We start from the raw sequence: 21,186 nt of genomic DNA, 5'->3' as shown, positions 1-21,186 counted from the left end.
GTCCTCCCCAGAAAGGGGAGTGCAATGCCGTGGCATGTCAATTTCGCACCAATCATCAACCCTAGATGATTTCATCACCTGATTTTGGTCCCCACCAGGTATAATCACTTTGGGACTAGTCTCCTTATAACTCCTATTCAGGGTGTGAACTAAATATGGAAATACAAAACATGTGCAATCTAGCCATTTTGCATGTCAAGCATATGGAATAAGCACGGTTGGGTCCCCCCACACTCTCCCTCTCCCTGCACCAACACGTCCACTCATCCTACTAGCCATATAAGTGAGAGCTCAGCTGAATTAAGGATGAAGTGAAAACAGACCATTCCCAGGTCTACCTGAGCAGGGCGCAAGAGAAGGTCAAAGGTTCACTTCAGTGGAGTTACTCCAGATTTACACTGGTGGACCTGAGAGCAGAATTTGTCCCCTAAGCTAGTTGAAATTTACACTTCATTGTCCATTGCCATTTTTAATTCTATATTTAGCAGCTTCTCACTGCAGAGGAATCGGTAAAAAGGCATAAATTCACTCCATAATGGGCACATCTGCTACAAACTCCAGTGGGAGTTATGTCCACTTCCACCGGGGATGAGACTGGTCCATGAACTGCAGTTCTGTCCTCTCACAAATCTGAGCCTGTTTTCTGAGGCAAGCATGTGTTTCAAACATATCATTCCCCCAAGTGCTTCATAATACTAAGACATGATAATAGACTCTTTGAGGTTACTTCCAATAACAATGGACCTGAACGAACATCCTGAATTGTGAAGGGGTGAAGGCAAACCCCTCCTGCTGTGTTTGGATCTGAGTCAGCTTCCCTGTGTCAGGAGGGGTGTTCTAGTGGACTTTACACTTTCCCCCAGAGTTACAAGAGAGTTCTAGTAATGGTTTATTTCCTATAGACCACAGTATAGCAATTACTGACAAAGAGAATGTCCCTAGGGTTCCAAGAGAATTCTTCTGACACTTGCAAGATTTCCCATCATTTCTAAGTCCAGTGAAGCTCCAGCTAGTATACAATGGCCATTGGCAGCTTAACCACCAGGTGGTTAAAATGCCAATAGCCAGTCTACAGTGTTGCTATGTGGGTGGGATACAAGAAGGTTAGTGTAGAACATAAGCTAAAGCAGCAGCATCCTCCCCTCTTTGTTAAAGTCACAGAAGCCCTTCCCTGGAATTCAACCAGTTTGGGCCTCTGTTGAATGGCATCGCTGGGTGGATGGGGGACATCCAGAACCAAACTGGACTCTACAGCAACAGCCCTTTCCAATCTATGGAAACTGACGACATATAAAATAAGGTCATGTTGACAAAGTCAATATAATATGGGACCCATAGTCCACTATTCCTAGTGGATCCAGCTTCTTCCCATGGACACTGAACTCTGCTCCACTGCCGGTCCACAGCAGGTGCATCTACACCCCTCTGTCATCTAAAGCTGAATGTGCACAGGTTTGCTTTGTTGGGAGACACAGGATGTGTAGGAGACTTCAGGTCTCCTCCTAGACAAAACTTCCAGATCCCTCAATAGGAATAGAATCCACACAGGTCCCCACTGGCATTAGTCAGTGTAAACACCACATTGAAATCCATGGAGCTTCCAGGCCTTGCATTACGATTTCTCCCCACACTTCCAACCCAGCCCCTTTTGATCCTACATTCTTGCTTTTATCACATTTCCCCTACATGTCTCCTAGATACTATTTCTGTCCATTCCCCTCAATACAGTACCTGCTTAACAAGGTATGAATTCAATGGCAAAGCAAGATGGCCAAAATTTAGGTAAAACCAAAATCTGAGACACTTCCGACCATACTAATATTCAGTCAAGTTCATTCTGCATTAAATATATATAAAATCAGCAAAATACGCTAAAAAAACCCACAGCTACTAATAATATTTAATATCTGTGTATTTAATAATAATAGTATTTAGTGCTTACATGGTGCTTTACCTATTCCAAGCAATGGAGATCTGTTAACTAGTTCCACTTCACAACACTCCAGAGAGGTAGATGGGTCAATCTCACTTAAAGATGGGGAAACTGAGCAAGACATTCAAAGTGCCTTGCCCAGGGTCACACAATGAGTCAGTGGCTGAGTTAGAATTCAGAACCACCCATGAGCTCATTCCTCCAGACCATGCTGTCTTAGACAAAGTTGTGGTGCCGCTGTGTGCCTCAGTTTCCCCATCTGTAAAATGGGGATCAGAATATTGGCCTCCTTCGCAAAAGGCTTTGAGATCTACAGATGAAAAGTGCTATACAAAAGCTGGGTGTTTGTTTATTATTATTATGACAATTATTATTATCATTAAAGGCCTCTTTTCAGACTGATCATGTCTTCCTAATTAATCATTTGGCAAGCAGTCTGAAACTTACCACTGCACTAACGGTTACTTTATCTCATTAAAACGTTCAGCAATTTCACTGTATAACAACAAACTATTTTCACATTAACTTTTCTCATCTTTAAATAACCCTTTTATGCCTTGAAAATTATAGTGTTTCCTAAAGCAAAAAAAAAAATCGTAAAGTTCATTCACATTAAAAACTTCCCTCAATTACTCCCCCTCAGATTTCCAAAACATTTAACAAGAGAGAGAAATTACAAGGCTACACTCTTTCAATCATGCAAATCTCTTTTCAACTGTCCACAAAAATCACATGCATTTCCAGCTATGTGAAGGCGTATGCAGATTCAGCAGGGGAGAGAGGGAGGAGGGAAAGATTTAAAAGTGCCTTGAGCTTGCCCAAAAGTGTAAAGCAGAGTAGAATCTCACTAATCCCTACTAACTTTAGGGAGGACAAAGAGAACCTTGGTGCGGATTTGTGAGGTCTGAAGATAACCAAGTGCTGGAATGACACCAGTGCAGGGAATGAAATTCTACTGTACACACAGCCTGGAATGTCACTGCTGCTGACCCTGCTCCTAGCACAGCTGCAGACCCTCAATTGTCTGCACTACTGTCTACCTAGCCATCGTATTTCTAATGCCCTCATCAACCCCGTTGTAGCCGAGTGCAAGCAAACTGCAAACCTGATTATGAGGATTTGCCGTTGTACTGGTTATTGAAGGCTGGAGCAGCAAGATTATACTGTACGTATCACCTATATGGAATATATAATATTGTAGTGGGCTTCCCTGCCTCCCACTATCTGGGTTGCAGGTGGGCGTGATTTGAGAGAGAGGTGAGGTAAAGCTGCATGGTAAAGATGAGGGCTCTCAGGTTGGCACACATTAGGTCTGTAAGTGGGGCGCTCTCAGGATGGTAAGGGAGAGGGTGGTGAGGGGAGGCACAGTCAGGATGCTCAAGGTCTCACTTTTTGAGATGAGCAGCTGTCAGTAAGTGGGGCTTTAAAGTTTGAGGCGCTCAAAATATGGGAAGGGACAGAAGCATGTTATGCAAATATCAGTGGAGCCAAATGTATATCAATGCACCTGGGCATAGGGTGTAAAACAGCATGGAATTTGGCCCCTGCTATTCAGCTGCTTTCTGCAAGGTAGCGAGTGACATTCTTCATGCCACACTGTAGCCAAAACACAGAGCTGTGATTTGTCTTTCACTTCGCCCTCATGAATGTCATCAAATGCTACAACCCTTCTTGCTTTCTTTGGGAACCTAATCTCTTGGTGATACTAAACCTGAGGTGACAGATGATTCAGCAGAGGAGTTACAAGATTTTTTACGTTACTGTGATAATTTGACATTTTTTGGTAAACCGCCTTTAGGGTAATCCATCCGTCCAATGATGGCTAGCTAGGTCACCGAGCACAGATGCTGGCTCAGAGCCAATGGCTGCACTGCCCCCCAGTCAGCCAGGCTGCCACTGCTGGGTGTGAGTGCAGAAAAGCATAAAGGAACACGGAGAGTGAGCTGCTCACTCTTTGGGGGGGTTGGTCTCGGGATCCCCATTTTATATATCAGGTCAGGCCCTGCCCGGTGGCACTTGTGCAGCACTACTGGCCCAGTGCACAAGAGAAGCTGTATTGACAATACAGCTCCCTTTCTCCGCGGACATTTTCAGTTGGTGTTTCTGTTTATACTTTTCTCTATGGGAGAGGAATACAGTATCCATTGTTCAGAAAGCACTTTGGGGATAAAGGGGGTTCTAGAACTGTTAGTTATGGTATTATCATTTGTAGAATGACAGGCTCTGATGTGCAAGAATGTCCACTAGTGACCAGGCTGAGCAACCAAAACTCGTGTCGCTGGTGACCCAAGGTATGATTCAAGCTAGCATCCCAGAAATGAAAGGCTAGTGCTTTTCAATACCTTGTATCATCCTGTCCCAAATGACAAGTCATTAATAATCATTACATATGTTTCAGTGACTGAAGAAGGTTGATCTTGAGACCTCACATGATGCAGTACATTGCCCATAAGTCCTGACCAATAACCACTATTATTTTCAAACTTTGATTGATTTCTTTTTTACTAAATTCTTACATTTTGTGCCTTGTATTGGATTAAAGAGGTTTTTAAGTTTGTTGTTAATTTCCAGGTCAGCTAACATAAAATCAATAATGGTCTGCGGCAGATTTTCTTTCTGAAATGGTGGAGAATGGGTGAAAGCAGCATTAACTCTCTCCAAATTTCACTCATAATGTGTGAACTTTCTAATTTTGGTTTTCTCCTCCTTCCCTCCCTCCCCCCCCCCCCGATTTTGTTTTGCAGCAGTAAATTGGGTAACAATTTGTTCCTCCTCCTTGTTTTACCTCTTCAGCACTGCATATAGGAGTGATCAATGCCAGAGCCTGCTCCCACTGAAATCAATGAGAGCTTTGCCAGTGAAGTCAATGGGAGCAGAACCAGGCCCTCTCTACTGGAAATTTATTTATAGATATTCTCAGTCAGGACACAAACTTGCAACTCTTATTCATTCAAATAGTTCCTGCTAGAGTGGTTAGTGCTGCTGACTTTAATGAGACTGTTTGATTGAGGAAGGATTACTCTCAGGAGTAAGGGCTGCAGGTACTCATTTATAATAAGAATAGTGGAATATGATAGGAAACATGGAAAGCTGAGTTCTGATCCTGGTGTACCACACAGCACTTAAGGCCCAGTCTCGCAACCCGTGAAGCACATTCCGAAAAGGACTAAGGCTCCCAATTCCTCCCCTTGAAGTCAATGGGAACTAAGGGCTCTAAGTCCCCATTTAGGCACATACTTAGCTTCAAGCACCTGAATAGTTATTGAAGGCAATGGGACTTAAGCACATGCTTAAGTGTGTTGATGAACCAGGGCCTAAGCACTTCTTGAATCCCAAACCTCAGCACCTTGCAGGCTCTATCTCTTTCTGCCTAATAAGCCTCCAGCAATCTCTTGTCCTTGAAAAGCCATGAAATCTAAATGTGTGATTGACAGTTTAAAAAGCCAAGCCAAACAAATATTTTCAATCATATCTGAAGAATAATTGGTTTCCCTTTTATTTGACAGCTCTTTCTTTTTATTGGGGAAAAACACAGCATGTGAGACAGTCAAGCACCAAGAGAAAGCATCAGACAGTCCATCTGAGCGTTCAGACTGAAGGATGAAGAATGATCTGATGAGCTTGTAAACAGCATTGTGCAGAAGCAGACTCCTTTGCTTTCCTAGGGCCCGATCTTGATGGATGCTGAGCACCCACAACTCATACCGGAGAAATGCTCCCCTCAATTACCCCAGGGACCATCCAGCATAACTGAAGGCAAAATTTGGCCAATTGACTTAATTGGACTTTAAGGACACTTTGCACCTCGCAGGACTAAGTTCTATGCTACCTCCCCAAACTCATTGGGTCTGATTCTGCTCTCACCTGAACCAATTTTACACCAGTGCTACTTCATTGACTGCATTTAGTATGTACTATTTTTATTGCATTAGTGGCCAGAGAACCTAAACAGGATCAGGACCCCATTGGTGTGCCAGGCACTATAGAGACATTCAGGTCCCTCCCCTGAAGAGATTACAGTCTAACCTGAATACAAGACCAAAGTGGGAGAACAAACAATGGAGAACACGAGGGAGGGAGAACTGGGGTAACGGTGACAGGGAGACATAGTCAAGGCCTGATCCTGCAAGCCCCATTCAGGGATCTCAAAAAAGGACTAACTGAAGTCAATGGGACTATTTGCCCATAAAGGCAACTCTGATAAGGCCTTAGAGGATCAAGACCTTAAAAGCTGCAGCAGGCAGACTGTGACACCTATTTTTAAAAACATTTTTGCTCAACCTGCACTTTAGGCTGCACTTCTCATGGAGGCAGAACTCCCACTGGAAAAAAAAGAAAGGTTTGCCTATAACAGGAATGCATCAGGATTGGGCCCTTTATTTGTAACTTCTGTTGTGAATGATTTCTAAACAGACTACAGCATCGCATCCAAACTAAAAGACAAAGGTCTAATGCCAACGGGGAGAATCCGGCATGCCTTTCTCAGGCAAATTGTCCCTGGCTTTGAGTTGGGCCTTATGTGATATTTCTTTACACCATCTGGAAAAGATTCTGCTTGCCTGCTCACCTGGCATGAATCACATTTTTTGGAACAGGAGGGGAAAATATCACTTTTTTTCCTTAGCATCAATCATGGTAAAGGATGGGTGGGTAGATATTGTGCCTGGATTATGGAGCATTAAAGGACATTTTTGCAAGGTTGATTTACACTAACAGTGCATACAATACTGTATTGCATACAATAGATTCTTGTAACTATTAAGTGCATTGAAAATTTGATAAAAACAAACCTTGAGCGCTGACAATCAAGACTTCTCTTCCATGACCTGCTAATCTTGCCATGGTAAAGGCATGAAACGTCCTTCAGCAGTGCAACAGGAGTTTGTAAAAAAAATTGTAAGCTCTTTGCAACAGAAATGATAACGTAGCGTTTCGATTTGAAGTAACGAATCAACTTCATTTCAGTGTTCACTAAGGTAGCTGCACAGCGCCATGTCATCAAAATGAAGATGGTCTGTCATTGTCATTTAGGAAGATTGAAACTGTAAAATCCAGAGCCTTGTGACCGTTTTGCTTTGAAATAACAAAAAGAAAACATTTTGATGAAAGATGGTTCTTTCCTCTTCAGTCCAAGACATAAGCCACATGATGGTTATTTAAGTAGCACTCTGTGCCATGTCAGACTCTAAGTGCCACCCGTTTTGGAAATATTATCATGAAAAACAGCAAGCCATTTATACAAATGGCATGGGTACGCAATGTGCCTGATTCATGTGCTAAAGAAATCTGGAGTGTAAATCAAAAAAGCTTTGCAGATACCGCACACATGATTAGCTTTCAAGTTGTTTCCCCCCGTTCCCACTGTTTTTGATCTGTTGTGCACTTGGATAAAAACTAGGAGCGGCGGACAATAGCCTATAAAAAAATCTCCAAATTATACCAGTGGTAGAAAAAGAAACAAACAAACAAAAAGCTTCACCATTTTTTTCTGGAATAAAAAGCACAGGGCTGAATTATTAGCAATTCTGAAACAGTAAGGTTGTTAATAAAAGTACTTATAAAGAAATATATCTACAATATTTAATCATTTAAGGCTCACAAAAACCTAACATTTTCTCAACAACAAATCAAAAGTTTTCTGCTAAAGGGTTAAAAGCAGCAAATTCACTTCACATACTAGATAACCAGATCTGTACTGATCACAAGGGAGAAATCTGAAAGTGTTTCTTAGCTAATGGTTCTAGTGCTTTAATGAAGTCATGTTTCACAGGAAAATAAATACCCCATTCATTCTTAAATACAATTACACATATATAAAATATATTGGAATAATTTCAGTTTGAAACTACAGTACCAAAAAAATCCATTCATTTTCCATACACAACCGCCCCTCCCAATCTTTTAATACTAAACTTTGAGCAAGTGAATTAGTTACAAATGACGCATTTAAAATCACAGTTTGCTAAAGTAAGTGTCTACAAATAACACCAGTTTGCATTGTAATAATTTACCAGCTCCTGCATCATGGAGTGTAGCTTATTCTTAGTCTATTTTAAAACTAGATGGCCCTTTATGTGGTGGAAAAAAGAACATAAAAACATGTACTCCTGGAGGTCTGTTCAATTATAAAATATAGGCTGACTTAAAATACTGTCTAAGTGATACAAAAAAATTATATATATATATATCTCCAACATCAACAAATCCTGCTGTACCTCAGAACCCAAATTCATTCCCTTCCTTACAGGTCTGTTTCCCTGTTGGTGTCCAGACAGAGTGCATAGAGGGATTTTCTAAGATCTAGGTTGCTTTTAGCTTTGATATTGGTTTTCTCTAAGGATCCAGCACCGTTGTTGATCCCCTCACTGTTTTCCAAGTGCACAACAGATTTGTTCAGAGAGTTTTTACTGCGACTTCTCTTCAGCTCCCCCCCAGCTGAGCTGCCCTGAGCGCTGCTGGGCTCCTCCTTGAGAACAGACTGCTGCTCTTCGTTGTCAGTTCCTCGGTGGTAGAAGTAGTTGAAGTTGGACACGATGACAGGTACGGGCAGGGCTATGGTCAGCACGCCAGCGATGGCACACAAGGAGCCGACGATCTTGCCGCCTACGGTGACAGGCCTCATGTCCCCATAGCCCACCGTGGTCATGGTCACCACGGCCCACCAGAAAGCGTCGGGGATGCTGGAGAAATGGGAGTCTGGGTCGTCCGCCTCGGCAAAGTACACGGCGCTGGAGAAGAGGATCACCCCGATGAAAAGGAAGAAGATGAGGAGCCCCAGCTCCCGCATGCTGGCTTTCAAAGTCTGCCCCAGGATCTGCAGCCCCTTGGAGTGCCTGGAGAGCTTGAAGATCCTGAAGACCCTGACCAGGCGGATGACCCTGAGGATGGCCAGGGACATGGCTTGCTGCTGGCCCCCGTTGTTGTTGCTGGCGGTGCTGGGGGCCCCGGGCTCCTGCTGCTCCTGAGCCAGCTCGGTGCCCAGGGTGATGAAGTAGGGGATGATGGCCACGATGTCGATGATGTTCATGATGTTCCTGGAGAACTCGGGCTTGCTGGGGCAGGCGAAGAAGCGCACCAGCAGCTCGAAGGTGAACCAGATCACGCAGGTGGTCTCGATGATGAAGAAGGGGTCGGACAGGCTGCTGGGGGGCTGCATCGGGGGGGCCTCCCCGGCGGTGCCGTTCAGGGCTGCCCCGTGCGGGGGCAGGGGGGCCTGCAGCTCCCGCTCGTCCCGGAACTCGGGCAGGGTCTCCAGGCAGAAGGTGATGATGGAGATGAGGATCACCAGCACCGAGACGATGGCGATGCCCCGGGCGGAGCTGGAGCTCTCCGGGTACTCGAAGATGAGCCACACCTGGCGCTGGAACTCGTTGCGGGGCAGGGGCTTCTCCTCCTCCTGGATGAAGCCCTCGTCCTCCCGGAACCGCTCCATGGCCTCCTCGCCCAGCTGGTAGAAGCGGATCTCGTCGGCGAAGACGTCGATGGAGACGTTGACCGGCCGGCGCAGCTTGCCCCCGGACTGGTAGAAGTAGAGGATCCCGTCGAAGCTGGGCCGGTTCCGGTCGAAGAAGTACTCGTTGCGCAGCGGGTCGAAGTACCGCATGCGCTTGTCCGGGTCGCCCAGCAGCGTGTCCGGGAACTGGTTGAGGGTGCCCAGCTGCGTCTCGAAGCGCAGCCCGGAGATGTTGATCAGCACCCGCTGGTGGTGCAGGGCGCGCTGGCTCTCCTCCGCCGCCTCCTCCTCCTCGGCCGCCGCGGCCATGCCCATGCCCAAGCGGTGCCCGCCTTCCTCCGGCAGCACCATCGCCTCCTCCTCGCCCCCGCCCGGGTAGGGGCGCGGCGGCTCGGCGGGAGCAGGTGGCGGCGAGGCGCCCCGGGGAGCGGGCACCCTCCGGCTGGCGCTGCCGGGGCTGGCGCTCCTGCTCCGGCAGCCGCCGCTGCCCGCCCGGGGCTGCTCCTGCTCCGGCTCCGGCTCCGGGGCGCCGCGGCAGCCGTTCAGCCAAGCGGGGGCGGCGGCGGAGTTGGGGACGTGGAGCCGGTCCCCCCGCCGCCGCGCCCGGCCGCCCCCCGCATCCTCGCCTCCTCCCCCGATGGCCGTGGCGCCTCCGTTCTCCAAAGTCACCAGCGCGATCTCCATGGGCAGCGGCGGGCGGGAGGCGCAGGGGAGGCGGCGGGCATGCTGCGCTCCCCTCCCTCCGAGCCGGCCAGCTCCGGGCTGCCCCCGGCCGCCGCCTGCTGCGCCGCGAAAGGCAGCCCAGCCGAGCCCCGGGGAACCGCGCGGGGACCCGGATATGAACGAGCGAGCATTAGGCTTGACGTCAAAGAGGATCCCTGCTTCCCCGCGCCCCCCAATGCAAACAGCCAGCAGCCTCCCCGGTTACCAGGCTACAGCATCCCTGCCTGGCAAACACGGCCCGCCCCGGCCAGCCGCCCTGCCCCTCGCCCAGCCCTGCCCCTCGCGGCGGCGGCGGCCCCCGGGGGACAAGGGGATGCTCCGGGGCCGTGCACATGCCTCCCGGGGGTGGGAACTGCATGGGAGTCCGGGGCGGGGCTGCAGAGGGGGAGAAGGGCACGACAGGTAGATGACTTCACCGTGGAAATTCTCCCCCTCGGATCTCAGTCACCCCGAAGCAGACCCAGTGGGTCTACTCCGGGTTCACACTGGTTTCACTGGGATCTGAATCTGGTCCGGGGGGGTGGGGGTGGGGTGGGGAAGGGTTCTGCATGGAGAAATGGCAGGGAAGAAGAAGTGCAAATATGACCAAACCGGGAACCATTCCCGAGCTCCTTACTCCGCAAAGTTCCCACTGGGATCCGTGGGGCAGTGCTCGCAGTGGGCTTTAGTGAGACTATAACCATCCAGCTCAGACCCAGAGAAAGTCTCCTTTCAGTTACAGATCCAGTGATGCCAGTGCGTTTGCAGCAGTGTAACAGGAGAAATGGGTTGATGTGAGAAAGGTTGGCTAGACAGAATCCAGAACCGCTGTAATAATGTGATGCAAGAAAGGACATGACAAATTGTATCTCGCACCACAAGGGGGTATTTTCCCTTCGTGGGATACAGGAGCGATTGAAGCTATACAATTAAGCCTGCCCTACAGTGAATGTATAGACATCGCCCCCACTCCAAAACACACACAGGCTCTCACATGCCTGCACACACAACCAGTTCAGGCTGAAACCAGTTCAGGCTGAAAGGATTATACTGCCTGTCCCCATTCATGGATTATTCGTTAAAGGGATTTTATAGAGAGAGGTCTGTAAAGTCTCTCCGGCTATAAAACCCCATTTACACATAATGGAAATCATAATCACAACACACTTTGGGGATTCTTTTGGCCTTTCGATTTTTTTCCAAGTTCAGACAGAACAAAGAAATGGGGTTTTGTTGCCTTCTCTGAGTTTGTTTAGCCTGCAGAAGACACGAGCTGATCCTTGTTTCAAAGCCTCCCAAAGGAGAAAACAAAATATTTTCATCAGAATAAATTTCTATTTAGGATTTCAGCATATCGATACCATTGATCATGTTTTCCATTGACATAATCCAAGCATATACCATTCTTAAACCACATCAAAACTTTGTAAATGTCAATAGATGCAAATTTATTCGAGAAAACGGGTTGAATCTGTTTTACCTTATCACACCGAGTGGAATCAATACTAAGATATTATTTGTTTGCCATCTTCAGTACATCTCCTCAATTTCTATATGGAGATATATATAATATTGTAATATTCAGAATTTTACAACGTGTTGTACCTGTTTTTTAACTGCTGTGGATTTCTGGGTTTCTGAAATAACCAGGAGTGAAATATTTAATATTAAAGTGGAAAACCATTTTCCTTCCTCTACTATGCACCACTGCAGGAACATTATTCATTATTGCATCCTTTTGTTATAGTCATGTGGCTGTATAATGATTTGCCTAGTTTCACGGGGATTAATTCATTTCCACTTAATGTAAAATGTTATCTCTGTACACAACATATGCCCACACATATTAACCATTCCTGAAATAGAAAAAAACATAATTATATTAAATGGTTGTCATTAGTGACTATTTCCCATTGACACAGTACTGTTCTATAATTTGCCTCCCAGAGCTAACATAATATCAGTGACATGTAAGGCTATGCAGTTATTACCTAGGGTCCAACGAGTGACTTTACTCACATGAGCAGTCCCTATTGAATCCAATGGGACTACCTGCCCAGGAGCAAAATTCTGTGTACATTTGCAACACAGGGCCCTTATTTTGCAATATCAATTATTTAGATAATAATTCAAACCTGCAATATATATATATATATACACACACACACACACATGCATGGCATTTGTGTTCACACCTATGTGAGTGGGTAAGTGCAGAGGTGTAGTGGGTTTATGTGTTCATGTAAATACAGTATATCCATGGGAGCACACACACACACACACACACACACATATCCTATCCTCTTTACACAGTTTTCCTACATTGCAACCACAATAATCCATCCATGGCATTAGGTACACCTTGATAAATACCCCCAAAGACATCCTGTACATACCAACCTTCACCCCTTCATACACACATCATACAGATCCACACTCATGGGAGGGAGAATTGCAGAGGGTGTTTCTGAGGTGAGTATAGGTGGATGCACAGCTCAGTGCATATTCTTGAAGCATCCACCTATACTCACCCCCAGAAACACCCTCTGCAATTCTCCCTTCCTCCCCACACCCCGCCCCCCCGCCCCACTTAACACACACAGTGCAGTATTATGGTGGAGATCACAGCCTTCCCTGGCACAGCATCTAGGGGTTGATACTACTGCCTCTTTTGGAGAGCCGGGGGAGGAGAGAGTCGGGGAAGGACAGGCAGATTTCTCTCTCCCAGAGTGTTCTGTCCTAGCCCCAATCAGGGGTGAGAGAGAGCCAGCACTCTGTGACACACTGTACCAGCATTTCTCTGATGCCTGTAGGAGTTTCTGCAGAATTTAAGCTTTCATTTGGAATAAAATTCTAGCCCTAACAGTTGTGAAGGTAACCTTCTGAAGGTGAACTGATGCAGTGCTGTTTTCCCGCTTTTGGAGGCAAATGGGAATTATAGCACTAAAAGAGAGATAAGCTGTCTTCATTCAGCTCAGGTAGAGTGTTAACTCTGAAACCTAATAAAGGAAATTAAAATGGCAACATCCTTACCTCTTGCCCTGCTGATCATTTTAGCAGAAACATCCAACTGCTTTGGGATTGTGGGAAGTTTTTGAGTAGAATACCACTATTTCTCTCTCTCTCTCTCTCTCCCTCCCTCCCCGCACCAACCTCCCAGTTTAACCATCCTTGGAACCCTCACCTCCATGTACGATTGAGTCTGTGTCCCTTTCCTCTATACAGGGCAGGTTGTCAGGTTGTGTGTATGTGGTGTTTTATGTGAGGGGGGACATGATGAAAGCAGCTCTTGTTCAGGATCCCCACGTTTCTGAGTGCAGTGAGCAGTGGCTATGTGGCTGAATGCTTTCTTGAAGGGTAGTAGTGTCTATGGAAACCCCAGGAATGTGGCATTGGATAGAGAGGGAGGCATGGAAAATAGGCTGACTTGTAGATAGAGTAGTAATGCTGCCAATACTTTAACAAGGGTCTTTCTCAGAAATGTTCCACTTCACTCAGTGATACACGTGACATTCCTTGGGTTACATAACCTCAACCACACTCACGTCCACACCAAAACATTCCGTTCGTTCCAGCACCGTCCATGCATCAAAGGGATCAACACTTTCACTCTCAGTTTGCATACTTCCTGCTTCAGGGAGGTACTTCTACATGGCTCTCTTACCTGTTCCTCACAGAAGGAGCAGGTGGATTGGCTTGTGGCCTGAGTAACAAACCTCCTCTTGTGGTTGGTTGGCTGGTAAATGGGATTCCTCTGGTTCTTTAGGTGCGCAGGCCCCTTCTGACTGCTGTTGGTTTCCCCTGGCCAGGGGGATGCACAGGGAAGGACAGCTTCTTCCCCTTTGCTAAGAGCAGAGGGAAATGTCTCCCTTTTCCTGGTTTCAAAGAGTGCTGCTCCCCTGGAGCATCCCCTCCCACTGGCTTGTGAGATGAGGACTCCCCAGGGAGGAGAATCTTAAGTGTGGACAGGAAGAGGAGCTAGTGTCTGGCTGAGGCTCCCATCCTTTCCCACCAGTGCCTCAGAAAGGCCTTCCCATAGCAACAGTGCCTGAGAAAGAAAAAAAAAAGGTATCCCAGCTGTAATACCTCAATCTCCTCTCTAAAGGCAGACCTGTACCCAACCCATTGTCTCCCTATACTCACACATACATCCCTCTGCCAGCTCCCTCCCAGGTACAGATAAATAATACAATCATACATAGATTTACTGTCAAACCTCTATTTTGAAAGGTCAATACTATTCCTAAAATGCAGGGAATTGCACAATGTTCCATGGAAGGACCCCTCCCACCCCCAAGCATCCATTTTTACTTGTTTTTCAGTCAGTCCAAGCCTCCACCCTGGCCACATTCTCCATCGTGGTAGAAATGGGGATGGGAAGCATGTACTAGCTTCACAGGCTGTGCCACCTAGAGCTGGGCAAAAATCTTTCAGCCAAAGCCTTTTGCAGTGAAAAAAGCATATTTGACCATACCAAAACACTGAGCGACTTGTCCGTTTCACCAATTTGTTTGTGTCTAAAACTGGTTTGTTTGTTTTTTACATCAGTACATTTTGTTTTGACATTTTCTAATCGAAAGACGTCAAAATGTTGATGCATAACCACTTTTTGTTCAGAAATTCCCTTCCATTTTATTTTTTTAATTAAAACCCTTTAAAACATTCTCAACATCTAAATGAAATGTTTGTTATCCCAAAGAATTTTTTAAAACTTTTATTTACTGATAGTTTTGGGGGGGAAAAAAATTCGGACCAACCTAAACCTTTTTTTAATTTTTTTTTTTTTTAGAATTGCCAGTGAACCAGCCGCCCCCGACCCCAACCCTAGCCTTTCGCACAGCTCAAATGCCCCCTGCCCAGCTCCACACTCTGGACACGTACACAAATAATTTTGTTTTCTTGGCTATGAATCATCTTGGGGAGACTAGCTGCTTCCAGTTTCATTTATTTGTGTGCCCACGTGCTCTGCCCCTGGATGCATCCCATCCTCACTAGTGCTGCAAAGGTGCATCACCCTAGAAATACATATGACACTGAGCTGTAACTCGCCCTGCTGAGCTCTCCCTTGATGTTGATCAGCTTTTACCATTGACCTCAGCTGGTGTAGGGCTTAGAATGGACCTCCACTGGTAGGTGGAATGGGGGGGCCGGGCCACCTGTGAAGTGGGGATCTGCTAGATCTTCCCCCTTGTTTCCTCTCCATTCATGCCATAGCTGATCTATAAATAACATGTCCCTCCTGGGTAAAAAGAAAAGGAGTACTTGTGGCACCTTAGAGACTAACAAATTTATTTGAGCATAAGCTTTCGTGAGCTACAGCTCACTTCATCGGATGCAGGAAGCCATTTGAAGCAGAGAAGCTGCTGAAGGGGTTAAAGGCAAATCCATGTCCTCCCTTTGCTAATCCTCCAGCAGCTTGATCCTGTGTTGTGATGATTCAGGCCACAGAGAGAGAGAGAGAGAGTTTCTGCAAACTGCCATAGTCCCTGAGGGAGTCCCCTGTGCAGACTCTTATTTCCTGTTCAGGAGGATTAAGTACAAGGCCATTGACAAATCACAGTAAACATCTGTATGTGAGCACTCTCTCTATCAAGGCCTAATCCACGAAGAAATTCATTAATGAATTCAAGACATTCACACTGTTCTATCTATAGTGTCTGGCTGATCCATTTTAATGTAAGTTGTGCAGATGTGTATTTCTGCACCACTGATTTTGTATTTATTTCATGTGACAATCTCCTACGTTACCCGCTTTGTCCAATGAGATGCAGAAAACTGCTTGGAGATTCAGCCCTTTGCTTTTGGACTGTACACTGCATCACATACATTGATAATAGCTCTGAGAATTATAACAAAGCCAGGGAGTGTTCCTATCCTTTATATTTCCCTAGAGTTAATACACACATTCTTTAGCACCTTACCGGCATCTGTGAAGGTATATGGAAAAGATTTAAAATCGAGATTTCTTTTATTTTCTGAATTTTGCTTTGATTAAGATTATAATCCCTCAGGGATATTTTCTTTCTTAAAACTGAACATTAGGCTAATTTCCTGGTTAATTTGGTGCTTTAGGGCCAAAATGTCTAAACTTGGACATTTTTTAGGCACACAGAACAAAAGCGGCCTGATTTCTCAGAAGTGCTAAGACCCACATCTCCCATTGACTTGAAGAGCAGCAGCGAGTGCCCAGAACTTGTGGAAATCCGGCCACTTACATCCACTTATATAGTGATTTGCATCCGGAGAGCTCAAGGTGCTATACGAAGGAAGACCTAATGAGCCCCATTTTACAAAGGGGAAAACGAAAGTACACAGATATGAAGTGATTTGTCATATATCACACAAGAATTCAGCAGCAGAGCTGGCAATAGAATGCAGATTTCCTGATCCAGTGTCTTACGCACTGGCCCACCCTGCCTCTTAAAAAAAAAAAAAGAAACAGAAAAAATTTAAAATCAGGCCATCTATTAGACTAGACTGGTGCTTCTAGGTACTATCTTGTGTATAGGCCATATTTCAATATCATCCTGCTCCCACTGAAGTCTGTGGGGGCTTTGTCACTGATTTTAGAACAAGCAGGATTGGGCCCAGGGACTATTACAAATCCGGCAGTTACACGGTATTTTCCAATCCACTCTCAAAGCTTTGGCCTCCACCAGAGAGCATGAATCTTTCCAACTTGCAAACACATGCCTGATATTTTTAATCTCCATCCTTTTGCTACTTACAGTATATTACTGTGATGTAATCTTAAACTCTAGGGACATGACATTAAAGGGAAATTCACATTTTTTGCTCTTTTTTTTTTTTTTTTTTTTAAAGAAGAATATACCTCTACTGTCAAGTTTCAGCTGTTGCCACCTGACAGGATGCCTAAGTCTGATAATAACAACTTTGATCACCCAGTTTAAATGAAAAAAAGTTGAGTACTGCAAATAAGGAGTTCATGATCACTAATTTAGTCCTAAGTGGAGCACAGGATCTGGTCCAAGAGGTGAATATAGCTGGACTGCTTGGTAATAGTGACCATAATATAACTAAATTGAACATCCCTGTTGCGAGGAAAACACCACAACAATCCAACACGGTAGCATTTAATTTCATAAAGGAGAACTACATAAAAATGAGGAAGTTAGTCAAACAGAAATTGAAAGGTACAGCACCAAAAGTGAAATCCCTGCAAGCTGCATGGAACCTTTTTAAAGACACCGTAATAGACGTGCAACTTAAATGTATACCCCAAATTAAAAATGAGAATGCAATAAATACAGGTTTGTCATTTATGGGGTATGGATGGGATTTCCAAAGGTGTCTAAGTTCCATTTAAATGACTTTCAGTTAAGTATCTAGATGCTTTGAAAATCCCACTAGACACTAGCTGCACCTTTAAGTGCTTAAATATCTTTGGAAATGAAACTGTCGCTAAGTGACTTAGGAGCACTAAAGAGCCATACAGTCTTTTTTAGAAAACGCCACTCACATGTCACAGCTGATGTATAGCAGCATTGACTTTCAATGGATCTGTGCCAATTTATACAAACGGAGGATGGAGCCTTATATGGGATTTTATGTAGAAGTATGATTTAATAGTGTAGGCAGTTATCAATGTTGGTCTAAATCTCTTCCACTTCTGAGTGGAAAAATAAGTAATGGTAATAATAATCAGTAACAAAAATTATAAATGGGGAAAGTAAAGATTTTCTGCTTGCTCTAAGAACTGACAGGAGCAATGCCCAATGGGGCTAAAAGTAGGGCTGTCGATTAATTGCGGTTAACTCACACGATTAACTCAAAAAATTAATTGTGACTAATTACAGTTTTAATCACACAGTTAAACAATAGAATACCAAGGGAACTTTATTAAATATTTTGGATAGTTCTCTACATTTTCATATATATTGTATTCTGTGTTGTAATTGAAATCAAAGTGCATATTATTTTTATTACAAATATTTGCACTGTAAAACCAAAAATAGTATTTTTCAATTCATCTCATACAAGTATTGTAGTGAAATCTCTTTGTCATGAAAGTGCAATTTACTGATATAGATTTTTGTTGTTACATAACTGCACTCAAAAACAAAACAATGTAAAACTTCAGAGCCTGCAAGTCCACTCAGTCCTCCTTCTTGTTCAGCCAATCGCTAAGACAAACAAGTTTGTTTACATTTACAGGAGATAATGCTGCCCGCTTCTTATTTACAATGTCACCAGAAAGTGAGAACAGGCATTTGCATGGCACTTTTGTAGCTGGCATTGCAAAGTATTTACGTGCCAGATATGCTAAACATTCGTATGCACCTTCATGGTTCGGCCACCATTCCAGAGGACATGCTTCCATGCTGATGATGCTCCTTAAAAAAAATGTGTTAATTAAATCTGTGATTGAACCCCCTGGGGGAGAATTGTATGTCCCCCTGCTCTGTTTTACCCACATTCTGCCATATATTTCATGTTATAGCAGTCTTGGATGATGACCCAGCACATGTTGTTCATTTTAAGAACACTTTCACTGCAGATTTCAGAAAACACAAAGAAGGTACCATGTAAGATTTCTACAGTTAGCTACAGCACTCAACCCAAGGTTTACAAATCTGAAGTGCCTTCCAAAATCTGAGAGGGATGAGGTGTGAAGCATAGAATCATAGGACTGTAGGGGACCTTGAGAGGTCATCTAGTCCAGTCCCCAGCCTCATGGCAGGACTAAGTATTATCTAGAGCAGGGGCGGGCAAACTTTTTGGCCTGAGGGCCGCATCGGGCTTCAGAAATTGTATGGAGGGCCGGTTAGGGAAGGCTGTGCCCCTGCCCGCCCCCATCCACCTCCGCTTGCTTCTTGCCCCCTGACAGCCCCACCCCCCGGGACTCCTGCCCCATCCAACCCCCCCTGTTCCCTGACTTCTGCCCCATCCACACACACACACCCCGCTCCCTGTCCCCTGACTGCCCCCGGAACCCCTGCCCCCGACTGCCCCATCCAACCCCTCCTCCTTCCTGACTGCCCCCCTGGGACCCCTGCCCCCATTCAACCCCCCCCATTCCCCGCCTTCTGACCGCCCCGACCCCATCCACACCCCCACCCCCTGACAACCACCCCAAACTCCCCTGCCCTCTATCCACCCCACCGCCACTCCCTGGCCCCTTACCATGTGGCACAGAGCACCGGCGGCTGGCGGCGCTACAGCTGCACCACCCAGAGCGTTGCCCAGCCACCAGAGTGTTGCACTGGTGTAGTGTAGTAAACTGCTCTCCGTAACTGCAACCGGTAGCACATTCCTAAGCGGAGCAGTTTAATACACTACATCGGCAGCATGGCGCGCTGAGGCTGCAGGGGAGAGGGAAAAGTGGGGGAGGGGCCAGGGGCTAGCCTCCTGGGCCAGGAGCTCAGGGGCCGGGCAGGAGGGTCCTGCAGGCTGGTTGTGGCCTGTGGGCCATAGTTTGCCCACCTCTGACCTAGAGCATTCCCGACAGGTGTTTGTCTAACCTGCTCTTAAAAATCTCCAGTGATGGAGATTTCACAACCTCCCTAGGCAATTTATTCCAGTGCTTAACCACCCTGACAGTTAAGAAGTTTTTCCTAATGTCCAACCTAAACCGCCTTGCTGCAATTTAAGTCCATTGCTTCTTGTCCTATCCTCAGAGGTTAAGAACAAATTTTCTCCCTCCTCCTTGTAACAACCTTTTATGTACTTGAAAAGTGTTATCATGTCTCCCCTCAGTCTTCTCTTTTCCAGACTAAACAAACCCAATTTTTTCAATCTTCCCTTTTAGGTCATGTTTTTTAGAACTTTAATAATTTTTGTCCCTCTTCTCTGGATTTTCTCCAATTTGTCCACATCCTTCCTGAAATGTGACGCCCAGAACTGGACTCAATACTCCAGTTGAGGTCTAATCAGCACAGAGTAGAGTGGAAGAATTACTTGTGTCTTGCTTACAACACTCCTGCTAATATATCCCTGAATGATGTTCGCTTTTTTGGCACTAATGCTTTTTTGGCATTACACTGTTGACTCATATTTAGCTTGTGGTCCACTATGACCCCCAGATCCCTTTCCGCAGTACTCCTTCCTAGGCAGTCATTTCCCATTTTGTATGTGTGCAACTGATTGTTCCTTCTTAAATGGAGTACTTTGCATATGTCCTTATTGACTTTCATCCTATTTACTTCAGACCATTTCTCCAGTTTGTCCAGACCACTTTCAATTTTAATCCTAACTTCCAAAGCACTTGCAACCCCTCCCAGCATGCTTTCAGAAGTCTTAAAAGAGCAACACTGATGTGGAAATTACAGAACCTAAACCACCAAAAAAGAAAATCAACTTTCTGCTGGTGGCATCTGACTCAGATGATGAAAATGAAGATGCATCGGTCTGCACTGCTTTGGATTGTTATTGAGCAGAACCTGTCATCAGCATGGATCCATGTCCTCTGGAATGGTGGTTGAATCATGAAAGGACATATGAATCTTTAGCGCATCTGGCATGTAAATATCTTGCACCTTCGGCTACAACAGTGCCATGAAAACGCCTGTTCTCACTTTCAGGTGACATTGTCTCCTGCAAATGTAAATAAACTTGTTTGAGTGATTGGCTGAACAAGAAGTAGGACTGAGTGAACTTGCAGGCTCTAAAACTTTACATTGTTTTATATTTGAATGCAGTTATTTTGTATATAATTCTACATTTGTAAGTTCAGCTTTCATGATAAAGAGATTATACTACAGTATTTGCATTAGGTGAATTGAAAAATACTATTTCTTTTGTTATTTTACCATGCAAATATTTATAATTAAAAATAAATATAAAGTGAGCACTGTACACTTTGCATTGTGTGTTGTAATTGAAATCAATATATTTGAAAATGTAGAAAACATCCCAAAATATTTAAATAAATGATATTCTATTCCATTTAAATAAATGGTATTCAATAAGAATTCCACTGTTGTTTAACAGTGCGATTAATTGCATGATTAATCACGATTAATTTTTTTAATTGCTTGACATCCCTACTAAAAAGTTATTGCTTTAGCGTTACAACAATAATCAAAAGATAAATACATGCAAGGCAGAAAATGGTATTTTAATACGTTTTCCTTCATCA

General features: G+C 45.0%; 1 protein-coding gene across 3 annotated transcripts in view; it reads right to left on the bottom strand.

Annotated features, from left to right (window-relative positions):
• The window catches only part of KCNA5 (potassium voltage-gated channel subfamily A member 5), a 30,026-nt gene extending 19,956 nt beyond the window's left edge, over positions 1-10,070 (bottom strand). For 2 of the 3 annotated variants that reach the window (XM_074935809.1, XM_074935812.1), the window contains exon 1: positions 6,724-10,070. In XM_074935809.1, coding sequence (XP_074791910.1) covers positions 8,175-10,070 — 1,896 coding nt within the window. In that variant the 3' untranslated portion in view covers positions 6,724-8,174. The remainder of the gene's footprint in view (positions 1-6,723) is intronic. The other variant, XM_074935821.1, reaches the window with a different exon arrangement.
• Between the last annotated feature and the right edge of the window lie 11,116 nt (positions 10,071-21,186).

Source organism: Natator depressus, chromosome 1 (assembly GCF_965152275.1).
Source record: "Natator depressus isolate rNatDep1 chromosome 1, rNatDep2.hap1, whole genome shotgun sequence".
In the NCBI taxonomy this organism is placed as follows: Eukaryota; Metazoa; Chordata; order Testudines; family Cheloniidae; genus Natator; species Natator depressus.
This window is presented reverse-complemented; position numbering and strand designations above follow the sequence as displayed.